The sequence below is a fragment of the Zea mays genome, chromosome 1 (assembly GCF_902167145.1).
Source record: "Zea mays cultivar B73 chromosome 1, Zm-B73-REFERENCE-NAM-5.0, whole genome shotgun sequence".
In the NCBI taxonomy this organism is placed as follows: domain Eukaryota; kingdom Viridiplantae; phylum Streptophyta; class Magnoliopsida; order Poales; family Poaceae; genus Zea; species Zea mays.
In genome coordinates, this window is record NC_050096.1 from 86,770,424 (window position 1) to 86,785,193 (window position 14,770).

A 14,770-nucleotide genomic window follows, 5' to 3' on the forward strand; every position below is an offset into this window, starting at 1 on the left:
GACTTGTCTCGAACAGCCTCCGTATGCTACGTTCGGAGGCACTCAATCCTCCCCTCGAGTTGCCGCCTTTCGACAGAAAACTCCAAGGTCAGCGTCCCCGATGCAATGTGCTCGGCGAAGGCAGCCGCCTGGCACAAAAGCCTGTCAAAAAATCAGAGCCATGGAAGAATAGCAAACTCTAGAAGCACTGGTTACTCACGCGTTTCAGCTGCTGCGCAACTGAGGTGGCCACGTCCTTCGCGGCGGCGACCGAGGCAATTTTGCCGCCGGCGCAAAACTTGGACCACGGTCTTGCGAGGACCCCTTCGCCACGGTCGGCATGGCCACCGAACCAGCCGCCACCAGCGCAGGGACAATAGCCAGTTGCTCGGACCCCGCTCCTACACCATGGTCACGTCAGAAATGCAGACTTCGCGCAAAAAAAACTCACCAGCAGGATCCTGTCCCGTGTGGGCGTCGAATATTGCGACTCCACCCACAAGGTAGTCATCCATAAAAATATCCATGGAGACTTAGGCGCCCGCCACCACTGCCTCAGCAGCGCGCGGTGGCGAGGGAGGCCTACGCTCATGTGTAGGCGCGGCAGGTGGAGGCATGCTGGCGCCGGGGGCGGCAGGCTTCGCGCTCGCTCGCGCCATTTTCGCCTCGCGCCTCGGGTCCCCCACCCTGGCAAATGGCCGACGTTTCCGTGGCACGTCTTGGCGATCGTTCTTCATCACTGCCAATACAACAGCACCAATATTTCGTCCGTAAGGGAAAATTTTCATCTCATGAGCTAATCGAGATGTAAACATGTTCTCGCCGCCTGCCTAGGGAATCAGAACATTCCTAGGCCAGCGACCCCCGGTAACCTTTAGTATTCGCGCGAAAGATTCCTGGAGCTCGGGCGAAGACATTGTCTCCCCGGGAACCGCGCAGGTCTCTAGCAAATCCGCAGCAAAACGATCGGAAGCCCTCGACCCCTCAGCTGTTGTACCTAGTTTCCTCCTCTTGGCGGCCACGCCCGGCGCTGTTCCACGTGAAGGGCCCTCGTCGACCGTGATCATCGCTTTTTTTCCCCGGCGGACAGCAACATCGGCATAGTAGTCCCCCGGGTAGCCGACATACGACGGACGGTTCAACCTAACATTTGAACTGCGGATATCCCAACTCCTCAGAGTTTCCATCTTTGGCACATATTTTCCTACAATCTTTGCGGCCTCGGCCTCCACTTCACCCATAAACGCGGCTCGGTTGCGACCGCGCAAGTCCACCACAAAGGCAAGACTTCGCACTAGCTAGTCGCCTAGGGTTGGCATCCGACGGGGGGTCACTTCGCCCAATACCCAGTCGTGCACCAAGGGCCACACTCCATACGCAATAAATTCCTCAACCAAGTCACGCCCGCTACTCAGGCGAGCAACATGTCGAAGGGCCCCTTTGTCTTTGTCTTCCTCCGCCACCTCAAATCGAGGAAATGCCACATAGCAGTGTGAGCACAGAATGGCCGGAGGCAGGCTCGGCAGGTCTTCGACGTCACCGGGAGCCACATAGAACCAAAAGTCCCACCAGTTGCCCCATTTGTTCCTAGCACAGGGGACTATCTCCACAACCTCCGCCGAAGTCTTTCCAGTCCTCGGCATGAAGGTGCACGATTCAAATTGTGCTATCTTATTTCCTATTTTCCTTTACTGCCAATGCAGGCAATAATTTTTGGCGAAGACCTCCACAGACGGCTGCCCGCCGTAGGAAGTAACTGCCTAGACATACTTCGCCAGTGCCACCACAACGTTCGACGTCAACTGATGGACTTGCACTTCAAACCTTCGCAACACCTTCGCCACGAATCGATGTGTCGGGAGGCAAAGACCGACAACAAAAAAAGCCTCAAAAACTACTAACTCGCCTTCAGGCTCGGGAACCACCTCTGCACCTGGGACCCGCCCGACACCGTTACCAAAGTAACCAAGCCGCTGCATCTCCAACATGCGGACCGAGGAAATCCTCGATGTACCAAGCTCTACGGTATGGCCAGGCTGCAACTCCATCACCGCCAAATCACTCAAGGTCTCCTCGAACGACGGGACGGCCGACGATGCGCTCGTAACAGACGAAGAAGAAGACATTGCAACGTACCGTCGGCGGCGGCACGTGGTCTGCTTGATACGGGCCAGATTTCTGAAGTAGAGCGAGCAAGGAGGGCAGGCGAGCAGTTGAAAAAAGCTAGGGTTTCTACTTCGCAAAGGTAAGCCGAAAACGGGCTCGGGCGCGGTCGGCTTTTTATAGGCGCGACGCGACGCCTCGGGAAACATGCAGTCCAACAGTAACACGTCCATCAACGACCACATTTCAAAAACCCCCGCGACACCACTTCGAGCGAGGGCAGCGTCTTCACCATCTCACGGTGGTCTTCGGCACCAGTTGACTTAGTCGAACTGGTCCCTCGGAGGGCAAATGTTGGGTGAAGGCGAACACGCCACCCTTCGCTCGTCGACTTCGTTCTCGCCTTGCGCAGGCGAAGGCCAAATCCACAGAACACAGCAGGATAGGCCAAGGGCTTTAACTGGATGGAGGCCTGTTCGATCTCCTTCGCTCACACGAGACAAGACGAAGGCCCCGCCGAAGTCTACAGGACCTCCCACTCTCTCACCACCGAGAGAGGCCCATGTGCAATTCGGCCCATAGAGTTGGGCCCCGCGTGGACACGTGTGATTAGGGCCGTGTCTGTAATAAAGTTTACCATAATGACTGTCTGTAATCTCCTCTCGTGGGAATATTTTGGGGATAAAACAGGTACTCGAGGGTCTAAATGTATTTGACAGGGGCAAGCGGCCCCTCGAGTACCTATAAATACCCCCGTGTCGTGCCCAGGCACGGGGAGATCAACAAGGCTTTTGGCATCCCGTGTTAAGCTTTGCAAACTCTCTCCCTACTTTCCCGTTGGATCGACATGTCTTGGAGGGCAGGTTCCAACAGTTATGTACCCACACCTAACTAAATGCAGGGCATCAAAGACCTAGTCGAGCTCTTCCAACAACACATGATGAACGCCATCCCAACCGCCAATTGATCTAAAAAATGTTGTGTTTGGTCTACTGACTATTTTATACACATTAGAATAATCAGGACTGAAAAGTGGAATTGCTTAGCACAATTAGTAACAACATTGGTTAGTTATTTAAAGTATGGATGTATTCAAGCACCTGAAGGGCTTGAGATTTAAAACACTACCCACTGGCTGCTATGCAGTGCTGACAGGTCTAGCCCTATAGAGTGGGCAAGGGGACAGTCGCCCCAGATGAAGACCTAAGAAACGAATCGATGCCCTCGTGTTCTCACTATTCGCTGACCCAAATTCGTGTCGCCGCGCGCTTCGATGTTCATCGCCATGGGCGCGTTCACCAATGGCGTGATTGGTTGAGTGGCTCCCATGGGCCGGCCTCCCACGCGCCTGGCTGGTCAGCGAAGGCCGTTCGCTCTGTCTATGCGCGTGCAGATGGGTGGTGAAATATTGGCTTAGCCTGTACCTTCACATGCAGGTCGGTATCCTTACATACAAGCAACCAATCACAATCTTGTATCCAGTCAAAGCGTGTGGAGAGCCTGGTTGCTTCTGTACAGGCAACCAATCACACAGCAAGAGAACCAACTCATCAATTTTTTGGCACATGGTTCATGAACTAAGCTAGTTATATTGCACTGGCACACGTCACATCACCTTAGGTCCATCAATTTCCTGACATAGGGTTCGTGACTCACCTGGCATTGCACGAGCAATCTATAGACACGCTGTGCGCGGTGGGTGGTTTGATCCAGAGAATCGGATTTCTCTCAAAGAAGTTGGAGATCCGGAGCTCAAAATCGTTGCTCTAATATAGGTTTAAAGTCTCATCTTTTTGTTCCAAACTCTGATCTTACTTAGCACCAAGTGACATAAGTGCAATATATCATAATAAACTTTCAAGTGCAAGTAAGTGTTTATGACTATAATTTACATTTATCATTTTATAGACATTTTAAAAATTGTTGCGTTCAATAGAAGTTATTTTTTGGACGTGAATGATAATTTCTTTAATTATGTGTTCATAAGACTTTATTTATAAGTATATATATATATATATATATATATATATATATATATATATATATATATATATATATATATATACATACATTACACACATAGATATATATAGAGAGAGAAAGAGATGAGAGAGGTCTCTATATTAGTTTTCACTCAGACCTCCAAAATGTTAGGACCAGTGTTGATCAACTAATAATGTGGCCCGGCAAGGAAATTACATAATACTACTACATTTGACATTGAATAGTAAATGGTAGTAGAAGACTAAGTGTAGGATGTAAATACTATTTACAGGCATGTATCTACCTTCTTTTACCCATAAAAACAGAGGTCAATAGCTCATCTATTTCCTATCTGGCTGCACTTCAGCTGGCCTCATACTTATGCTCGTCGCCAACGCTACCAGCTGCAACAAGTTGATATCAAAGAACATAACAGCTTCATTGTAGCAATGGGCATATTCAACTGGAACCTACCGTTGCAAACCCAGCACAGGCAACGCTGAAACCTTTTAAGTAGAAAGGCGTAGCTTCTGATAGACACCAGGCTGTGAAGCCGAATGGCGACAAATTAGGATGGAAAACAAAATCTGAAGAGCTTAACCTGTTCTTAGTTTAGATGTGCTAATAAATTATGGCAATGCTAAGCGTGCATATACCTGTGAGAGGAGTAAAGATTAGAGGAGATACGACACTTGCGGTCGAGCTTATTCCAGTCATGCACCCTTGGACCATTCCCTTGATTAAAAATTAAATAATAATGCAAAAGGAGTCATGGTGGTGGAACATAAGAAGAAGCCTGCCATTTCATTTGTGAAGACTCTGAAGAAACTCCATTTGTGTTCATATATATATATATATACTGGGAAGTTGACGGAAACTATCAGTTGCATTGCATGTGATGTGATTGACCCATGTTTTTTTACCTGTTCAAAAGGTCCCACTTTCTTTGATACGATGCTTCTTATCTGTTGAAAAAATGTCAGCAGAAAGTTCTTTTGACATGTCGCAATGAACCAGAAAAAAAAGGACTGGCAGCGTGATTAACAAGAATTACTTACACAAGGTGTGACCAGCATGCTTAATATTACACTGCTTGCGGCAAGATATGGGACCTTAAAAAACCATTTGCAACATGAAACTTAGAACGACCAATTCCAATCAAAATCTCGTAGGAAAAAAAAAACAATACTGCCGCCACTTATAACTTGCATACCCAGGACGACCATGAGATGCTGTATAGGAATGCCTGCACATCGAAGTCGCAGCCAATCAAATAGTTATTTGCTGAATTAACCTGAGACAAATGCGCACTATTGCATTGCATCCAACAAAAGAAGCGTCCTTACCTGCCCGCAGCTCGCCACTAGTGATATGACAAGTAGCTTCTGCTCACCTAGCTTTCGCACTAGGAGTGGCATCACAGTTAGCTGCACCATATATAATTCTTAATTAAACGGCTTCAGACGCATGCAGCTAATTAATTAAGTAAATTTGAGCGTTTCAATGGTCACACATATAAAGCTATATATATATATTGTGGATAACGTTCAAGATAGATAAAAAAAACTGTACCTGCGAGAAGCTTCCTGTGATGCCGATGATAAGTAGCAGATTGGCATACTGGTTCTTGCTGTAGTGGAATTTCGCCTTGAGGAAGTACTGCATTTTATTTGCAGCCCAGAGGGAAGGAGGAGTTAGAGCAACTCCAAAAGGATGTTAAAATTTTTACCAAAAACTGATTATTAAAAATAGTGCCATACTCTCCTCTGCCGCAAGAAGAACGGAGATCTCGCTTTGCAAGGAGCCAAACAATTCTAATAGTAGGTTTATTAACCAAATATATATAAAAAAATGCTCCAACGACATTATTTTAATCGTGTAATATATCATTCTTTCAGGAGAAGTCCTTAGTATTTATCTATCTATCTATGCCATGACATTATTATTGTTCCATGGGATATCTGCATACTGTTCATCTGTAATGTCGCGTGCCTTTTGTAAATAACAGAGCAAAAAGGGAGGTGTACTGTACCAGTAGTGCGCTCAGTAGGCCCGTCTCACCGAGGCCGTGGAAAAACGTGACGACGGCCGCACAGCAGAAGGTCGAGCTGCAAAAGTTGGTTTGGAGCATTGAGCACTCCCCATTTTAGAGAATGGAATGGAAGACGTCACCTGCTGCGACAATGGAATGGAAGACGTCACCTGCTGGTAAGAGCGGCTGCAATCTCCGACAGCGACGGCGCCTTCCGAAGTGGCGGGAGCCTTGGCAGCGACGCCGCCTCCTCGCTACTGCTGGAGGAGGGGAGGCAGAGCGGCCGGCGGCAGGCCGCCTCCTCGTCGCTGCCGCTGCCGGAGGAGGAGGAGGAAGAGGAGGATACGGAGGCTCCGCCGTCCGTCTCCTGGAGGAAGGCCTTCATGTAGACGGCCGTCGCGACGGCTGCCACCGCTGAGACCTGGCAGTAGTGCGATGCCGGTTACTTGACTTGCCCGATCGATCGGAATCAATTGAACCTTGAGCATCACGAATGCATATCCGATGGACGACGGACCTGAAACGTGGATGAGACGGGGAGGAAGCGGGCTGCCACGGTGCCGCCGACGAAGCCGGCGCTGCAGACGCCGGAGAAGACGCCGAAGGCCGCCGCGCGCCTCGTCTCCGGCACCCTGTCGGCCTGCGCGGGAGGGAGGGATCCAGGGGGACAAACTTGCACCCGTCTGTCAGATGGTGACGGACAAACGGCGGCAGCTTGGTATGTAGTGTAGGTAGGTAGTAGGAGTACCACGTAGGCAAGCGAGAGGGTCATCATGGTGCCTTCGCAGACCATCGCCGTCAGCGTCTTGGTCACGTAGTACGCGTAGAAGTAACCCTTGGTCCGGCCGTACGCCAGGATGCCTTGATTATTATATTTACGTACGGACACACAAGAGGAGAACGTTAGAAACAACGTCCACATTCACCTGGCTGCAACAAGTTTGTTTGTTTCTTCTTCAGAAATAAATGACAGCGGATTTACCGAGAGGAACGATGGACGCCGTGGCGGGCAGCGCCAGCAGTGCCTTCCGGCCGTACCTGTCGGACAGGTTGCCGACCACCGGCGTCAGGACCAGCGCCCCCAGCCCTGAAACCTGAAGCAGGAAACAGGTTTCAGATCTATTTCACTCGTCAACTGCGCTGCGCCCTGTGCTGCGCTGCGCCTATGCGTGTATACAGTGGCTGCGCCAGCATTTGTGTACAGTGGGTAGTGCCGACGGGATCGAGTGGTGGAAGGGGCACTCTGGCAGTGGAGTGGACTGTGGTCCAAGTCCGATAGACCGAGAGCGACTGGACAGCCGCGGGTTACTGGTGCGCGGTGGCGGGACGATGGCATGCGCGGTCTCGCCTTTCCGGCAGATTTGACATCCACTGGAGCTACTGCTACCTTTTTTTTTACCACCGCCGCACTGTTCTTTTAATTTCTTTTATATAATCTCTCCTTCCTTCCACGCTTTCTCTTTATTGACTACGACTTTTTCTTTACCGCCATTTCTTACCAGCTTCGGGACGTGTACGGGTGCCCCCTTTTGCTTTGGAGAGTTTTGACATCAATCAGGCCGCCGGCCAGGGAACAAACAAATGGCAAAGGAAAAAAGAGGGTATACGGTGGTCGGTGCGACGTTTGTGGCCGGGGTTCGGGCGGCCGCGTGACGTACGTTACCACGACCGCGCGCGCGCGCGGCCACTCCGCAGGGCTCTATCGAGGGGCACGGCGGTTACAGCGCCATCACCAATATGTCCATATCGCGACGACGCGCGACGGCGACACTGATGAAAGCTCACCGAGGTCCCGGGGAGAACGCACCGCACGCATCGGAGTCAGCTGAGACGACGCTCTCTCACGCACTCCCTGCCAATTGACGATTGTAATCCAGGACACTAACCGTACGTACTGAGCGTATACTAGTACTCGGCAGCAGCCACCCCACCCACGAGCTGGTCTGTGCGTGGGACAGGTGGTGTCCATGCCACTGCATGCGCACTTCCTAAAATCTCCATGCTCATGGGCCGAATTTAATTTAATGCCTTTTTTTAAAAAAAAATCTCAGCTCAGTAGAACGAAGACGAACAAGCTAGCACCAGCCCCGGTACCGGCCCTACGTGCTATTAATAATCTGTTCTAAAATAAATGAACCTCAATTTTTTTTGCCTTTTTTTTTTGGAGTACAGTGGTGATATTTTACAAGAGTATGCATATATACTTTCTCTCTTCGCGGAGGGATGGAGGGAAGGAGGAACTAGGAAGTATACGCAAAGGAAAGAGAGAAAGAAAAAGACAGGCAGCAGCTATTCATCGATCGATTGCTATCTTATTAGGTAGAGGAAGTCGTCCGAGGTTGAACTAGTGCACTAGTTATTAAAGCCATTGATGAGGAAGGAAACCAAACCAAAATAGCCGCATGCATGCACGGGCACGGCGACGCAGCAGTGAGCAAGCATGCAGACGACGCAGTGTGAATTTGGGGAAGCAGCTAGCTGCAGGGAGGAGAAGGATGAAGAGAGAGCTAGCTAGCTAGAGGGAGCTTATATATGTTACCGCCTGCTGGAGCCCGGTGAGGTAGATGGCGAGGGAGCACTCGTCGCGGCCGGGGCAGAGCGCCGCCATGGTGACGTCGGTCATCACCGGTGCGACCATGAAGGTGGAGAACCAGAAGAGGAAGGCGAACAGCAGCAGGTGCCCCAGACCCTCCATCACTCGATCCTCTCTCTCTCTCTTTTTATTTTTCATATGCTGCTCTGAGCCTGTGCTATTCTCTCTTCTACTACCCTCTTGCCCTCCTCCTGCAGATACTAATATAAGCCCGGCTGGGTCCATCCATTCGCCCCTTCTGCAGGTGATATTGCTCCATGTGTCTGGGGTCTGGGCTCCCACTCCCACCTACGGGCTTGTTCGGTTATTCCCAATACACATGGATTGGATGGGATTGGAAAAAATTGAGAAGAAGTTTGACTTGTTTGGGATTCAAACCCATCCAATCCCACTCAATCCACATGGATTGAGAGCTAACCGAACAAGCCCTACATGTATGTATGTATGGTCTTGGTAAGGATTTCAGGAAAAAAAGTTAATTAGAAGAGTAGACAATTCTACAGAAAAATCCTCAACTAGTGGAAAGCGAGCTGTGTGATGACTGCAGAGAATTTTCGACGGCCAGAATTATTTTCGGCGACTACAGTAGCTTACAGGCTTTAGCTGCTATATAAGCGTACGTACGTACGTCTCAGATGTCTCGGAGAGGAGATAGTTCCATCGTCGACCGGCTGTCTCGGTCGATGTGCTTAGCCGAGAAGAAAATTAAAGCAAGGTGATCTAAAGGTGCTGCATGCCGTGGACACACACACACACACACACATATATATATATATATATATATATATATATATATATATATATATATATATATATATATATATATATGATATCGCGGATCGGATCTGTGGGGTAGCGTTTTTTCTTCAAGGTTAGCCCGTCGACGAGGAGATTAGAAAAAAGGATCAGTAGCGAGAGGGAAAAAGGAAAAGAAAAGACAGGGTAGAAAGCAATATATATGCAAGGCGATGCACGTAATATAAGAATTCAGAGAAAAGAACGAAAGAAAAAAAATGGCGCTGCTGGTGGTGGTGCATGCCTTTCGATCACCTTCTTCGTGTTCCTTTTTCATATTTAACTTGTCGGGTTGATATATATTCGGTGGAGAGACCATCAGCGGTCGTACGTACTAGCCTGCTTTTGGTTCCTTTGGAACATGATACGTATATACGCGTCCACGAGGACGGTATGCATGCTTGTATATATATTACCCAGAAGCATCGTCTCAGTGTATGATAGAGAACCGGTGTTGTTTTTTTATTACTCCCTCCGTCCAAAAATATAAGTTATTTCAAAATTCTCAGAGAGTAAAAAAAAATTAAAGTTTGACAAAAAATATAGCGAGAATCATAAGGATTTATGACACGAAATAGATATAGTATGAAAATATACTTAATGCAGAATCTAATTGTATACATTTGATATCGTAAATGTTATTACTTCATTGTATAAATTTGGTCAAACTTGAAAAAACTTTGACTCTCCAAAAATCTTGGAATGACTTAAAATCACTACCGGAATCCGAGGCTTTGCCGAGTGTTGTATTCTTTGCCGAGTGCCTTTTGTCGGGCACTCGGTAAAGTTAGGCTCTCGGCAAAGAGCCCCTTTACCGAGTGCTGAACACTCGGCACAGGTAGGCACTCGGCAAAGACAAGTTTGCCGAGTGTCACACACTCGGCAAACGGGGCTCTCGGCAAAGGGCCGTCAGCGGCCGTCCCAGAGCTGACGGCCGTCAGTCTTTGCCGAGAGCCAACGGCTGGCACTCGGCAAAGAGGCTTCTTTGCCGAGTGCCACGTAGTAGACACTCGGCAAAGCCCTCTTTGCCGAGTGTCATCTCCAGACACTCGGCAAAGTGTATTTTCATTTTTTTTTATTTTGTCTCCCAAACTTTTTGTGGTATATATGTTCCTACACTATGTAGACCTACATGTATCATTTATGGACAATTATAACATAGTTTCCATAGTTAGTAGATTTAGTTCTTTTATTTGAATTTCTTCGGAAAATTCAAATTTGAACTGCAGGTCACTCGAAACTTGGAAAACCGTGCATGAAAAAATGATATTCATGTTACTTAGCATAAGTTACGACCGATTGCAGAAGCGTACCGGAAACTTCGAGCAACATGCTCACTAAACATGGCCGTGAACTTGGCATCCACATGTTTAAAAATTGTATAAAACACAAACAAAGTCAGAAAATCATGAAACTTGTCCACGTGTCATGATATCATATGTACAGGCTGTGATAAAAATTTTAGAATGTTTGGAGAAAGTTGTGAGACACTATGTGTAGAAACCTAAGAGATCCACATGAAATCTAAGAGTTATTTCATGTGGATCTCTTAGGTTTCTACACATAGTGTCTCACAACTTTCTCCAAACATTCTAAATTTTTTATCACAGCCTATACATATGATATCATGACACGTGGACAAGTTTCATGATTTTCTGACTTTGTTTGTGTTTTATACAATTTTTAAACAACTGGATAACAAGTTCATGGCCATGTTGAGTGAGCATGGTGCTCGAAGTTTCCGGTCCGCTCCTAAAGTCGATCGTAACTTGTGCTAAATAGCATATTTATTATGTTTGCATGCACAGTTTTCCAAGTTTCGAGTGACTTGCAGTTCAACTGTGAATTTTCCGAAGAAATTCAAATAAACGAACTAAATCTACTAGCTATAGAAAAAACTTTTCTAATTGTCTCAAAATGGTACATGTAGGTCTACATAGTGTAGGAACATACCACAAAAAGTTTGGTTGCCAAAATTTAAAAAATAAAAATGTACTTTGCCGAGTGTTAAATTATGACACTCGGTAAAGATAGCTTTGCCGAGTGTCAGTCGGTTGACACTCGGCAAAGAATCTTCTTTGCTGAGTGCTATCCCCTTGGCACTCGGCAAAGAACATAGAAAAAATCTTTGCCGAGTACCTGTCAGTTGACACTCGGCAAAGCCGCCTTTGCCGAGTGCCCGCGATCTAGCACTCGGCAAAACATATTTTAAAATTAAAAAAAATCTTTGCCGAGTGCCAGATCGCGGGCACTCGGCAAAGAGGAGAAATAAACGCCCCGCGCGCCTTCTCCTTTCTCCTTCCTCTCCTCACACTCGTCTCTGTCACCCGCTGCTCGTCGTGCGCCGCCGCCTCGTCGTGCGCCCCTCGCCCGCCCGCGCCGTGCGCCGTTGCCTCGTCGTGCCCGCGTCGTGCGCCCCTCGCCAAACCCGCCCGCCGACGCCGCCGCGCCCCTCTCCCTCGCCCGCCCACCGCTCCGACACCGCCGCTGCGCCCCGTCACCGCCACGCTGCGCCCCGTCACCACCACCGCCGCGACCCGGCCTCAACCGTCGTCCCCACGCCTTGCCCTCAACCGCCGTCGCGCCCGGCACCACGCCGCCGTTTGGTAAATCATTCTTTATTTTTGTTGAGCATGTGATTGATAATGTGATGGATAGTTAGAGCTATATTATATCTAGCCATTCTGTACTTAGAATTTGCATTGTGTGGATAACCTTTTTTCTAGTAGATTAAAAAAAGAATGCCAAACTCTAAAACATGCATAGATTGAATATATATATATATATATATATGTGTGATTGCTGGCCATCGTGCCGTTGAATTATGCGTGGAAGACAGCCATCGTGCTGATAGTTTTATTTGCAGGATTTCGAAACCTCCCCGTGCAGGGGAGGTGCTGCCGAAATTTTCTGTTGCTAGGCTTCTGTTAGGGGATGGAGGACCGTGAGTGTATGTACACGGGCCGTAGAGGAAGGAACAATGTCACCACTGAATGGATTAGAAAGACCGATGATTTCGTGGAACGGGCATATGACGAAGCTGCTAAAGGAGCGAGTCTAGTCCCATGCCCGTGCAGCAAATGTGACAACCGGAAAAGAAAACCAAAGAAGACCATGGTAGAACATATTTGGAAGAATGGATTTACGTCGGGCTATACTCGGTGGATATTTCATGGTGAAGCGCATCGTACGAGAGAGGAGGTGCTGAGACAACGTGTCGAGGATTATGACGCGGATGCGGGGGTAGCGGATATGTTGAACGACTATCAGGAGGCACAGTACACGGGAGGATGTATGGATGACGAGCCAGAGCCGACTGCAAAGGCGTTCTACGACATGTTCGACGCGGCACAGAAGCCCCTTCACGGCCAGACAAAGGTTTCTCAACTGGATGCCATTGGGCGTGTAATGGCGTTCAAGTCGCAGTACAGCATGAGTAGAGACGCATTCGATGGCTTGTTGACGGTTATTGGGAGTCTGCTTCCGGATGATCACGTTCTGCCAAAGAGCATGTACGAGGCACAGAAACTACTTCGTGCACTCAAGATGAAGTATGAGCAGATTCATGCTTGTCCGAAGGGCTGCGTGCTATTTAGGAAAGAATACGCGGAGGCAAAGTACTGTCCCAAGTGTAATTCGTCTAGGTTTATGGAGGTAGACTCTGGTGATGGACAAAAGAGGCAGCTCGACATCCCCTTGACAATCCTACGACACCTTCCGTTCGTACCGAGGATCCAGCGTCTGTACATGACAGAGGAATCTGCGAAACAGATGACTTGGCACAAAAATGGAAAACGATACAATCCTGACAAGATGGTGCACGCATCAGATGGTGAAGCATGGAAACACTTTGATGACATTCACCGTGAGAAAGCCGAAGAGGCTCGTAATGTACGTGTTGCGTTGGCCACAGATGGGTTCAATCCCTATGGAATGAGCGCTGCCCCGTACACATGTTGGCCCGTGTTTGTTATCCCAATCAATCTCCCCCCTGGTGTGTGCTTTCAAAGGCAGAATATATTCGTGTCGTTGATAATTCCCGGACACCCGGGGAACAAAATGGGCGTGTACATGGAGCCTTTGATCGATGAATTGGTACGTGCCTGGGAGGAAGGGGTATGGACGTTTGACCGAGCTACGAAGACAAACTTCAGAATGCATGTTTGGTACCAGTACTCCATGCATGACTTACCGGCCTATGGGCTATTCTGTGCCTGGTGTGTTCACGGTAAGTTCCCATGCCCAGTTTGCAAGGAAGCTCTCAGGTTCATTTGGTTGAAAAAGGGTGGCAAATATTCGTCCTTCGATAAACATCGACAATTTCTTCCTGCTGACCATCCATTCCGCCTAGACATCAAGAACTTTACGAAAGGTGTCGTAGTGACAGACCGCCCACCTGCAACGATGACTGGTGCCGAAATTCATCAACAGATAGATGGGCTCGTGGCCAATACAGAAGGTGGTTTTGTGGGATATGGTGAGCAGCATATGTGGACACATAAGTCTGGCTTGACTCGGCTCCCCTATTATGACGACCTGCTCCTTCCACACAACATTGACGTGATGCACACTGAAAAAAATGTTGCCGAGGCACTGTGGGCAACAATTATGGACATTCCTGATAAGTCAAAGGATAATGTGAAGGCATGAGTGGATCTGGCAGCGTTATGTGATAGACCAAAACTAGAGATGAAGCTGCCAAGTGGCGGAAAGACATGGAGAAGGCCTAAGGCCGATTTCGTCCTAAGCAGGGCACAGAGGAAGGAAGTACTTCAGTGGATCAAGATGTTGATGTTCCCTGATGGATATGCAGCTAACCTGAGTAGGGGGGGTGAACTTATCTACTATGCGAGTCTTAGGGATGAAGAGTCATGACTTCCACATATGGATTGAACGGATTCTTCCTGCGATGGTTCGAGGCTATGTCCCTGAGCATGTCTGGCTAACGCTTTCAGAGTTGAGCTATTTCTTCCGTCAGCTTTGTGCAAAAGAGTTATCTCGGACTGTGGTTGCAGACTTGGAAAGATTGGCCCCCGTGTTACTGTGTAAGCTTGAGAAGATATTTCCACCCGGCTTCTTCAATCCAATGCAGCATTTGATTCTTCATCTCCCCTATGAGGCACGAATGGGGGGCCCCATGCAGGGACGTTGGTGCTATCCAATCGAGAGATGTCTAAAGACTATTCGAAAGAAATGTAGAAATAAATGCAAAATCGAGGCTTCCACTGCAGAGGCATACATTCTAGAGGAGGTCTCAAACTTCACAACAACTCTGTCTCAGGTGA

The 14,770-nt window shown here is 48.4% G+C and overlaps 1 protein-coding gene across 1 annotated transcript; it reads right to left on the reverse strand.

The window, feature by feature from the left end:
- Window positions 1-4,173: 4,173 nt before the first annotated feature.
- On the reverse strand, window positions 4,174-8,855 carry LOC100191596 (tetracycline transporter protein). Its single transcript, NM_001137026.1, has 14 exons — window positions 8,637-8,855; window positions 7,080-7,191; window positions 6,846-6,958; window positions 6,615-6,737; window positions 6,268-6,518; window positions 6,098-6,173; window positions 5,638-5,724; window positions 5,412-5,492; window positions 5,279-5,311; window positions 5,124-5,177; window positions 4,989-5,030; window positions 4,722-4,800; window positions 4,540-4,610; window positions 4,174-4,469 (listed from the first exon to the last, which is right to left on the reverse strand). Exons 1-14 carry the CDS (start codon window positions 8,826-8,828, stop codon window positions 4,407-4,409), a joined length of 1,377 nt encoding a protein of 458 aa, NP_001130498.1. The 5' UTR covers window positions 8,829-8,855; the 3' UTR covers window positions 4,174-4,406.
- Window positions 8,856-14,770: the final 5,915 nt, after the last annotated feature.

What these genes read in the sequence shown, in the direction of transcription:
- LOC100191596 (NM_001137026.1), bottom strand. Translation starts at nt 8,828, where the DNA reads ATGAAAAATAAAAAGAGAGAGAGAGAGGATCGAGTGATGGAGGGTCTG. An exon ending in CCGTCTCATCCACGTTTCAG is followed by an intron (nt 6,519 to 6,614) that starts GTCCGTCGTCCA and finishes CACTACTGCCAG; the next exon opens with GTCTCAGCGGTGGCAGCCGT. An exon ending in AATCTTTACTCCTCTCACAG is followed by an intron (nt 4,611 to 4,721) that starts GTATATGCACGC and finishes TCGGCTTCACAG; the next exon opens with CCTGGTGTCTATCAGAAGCT.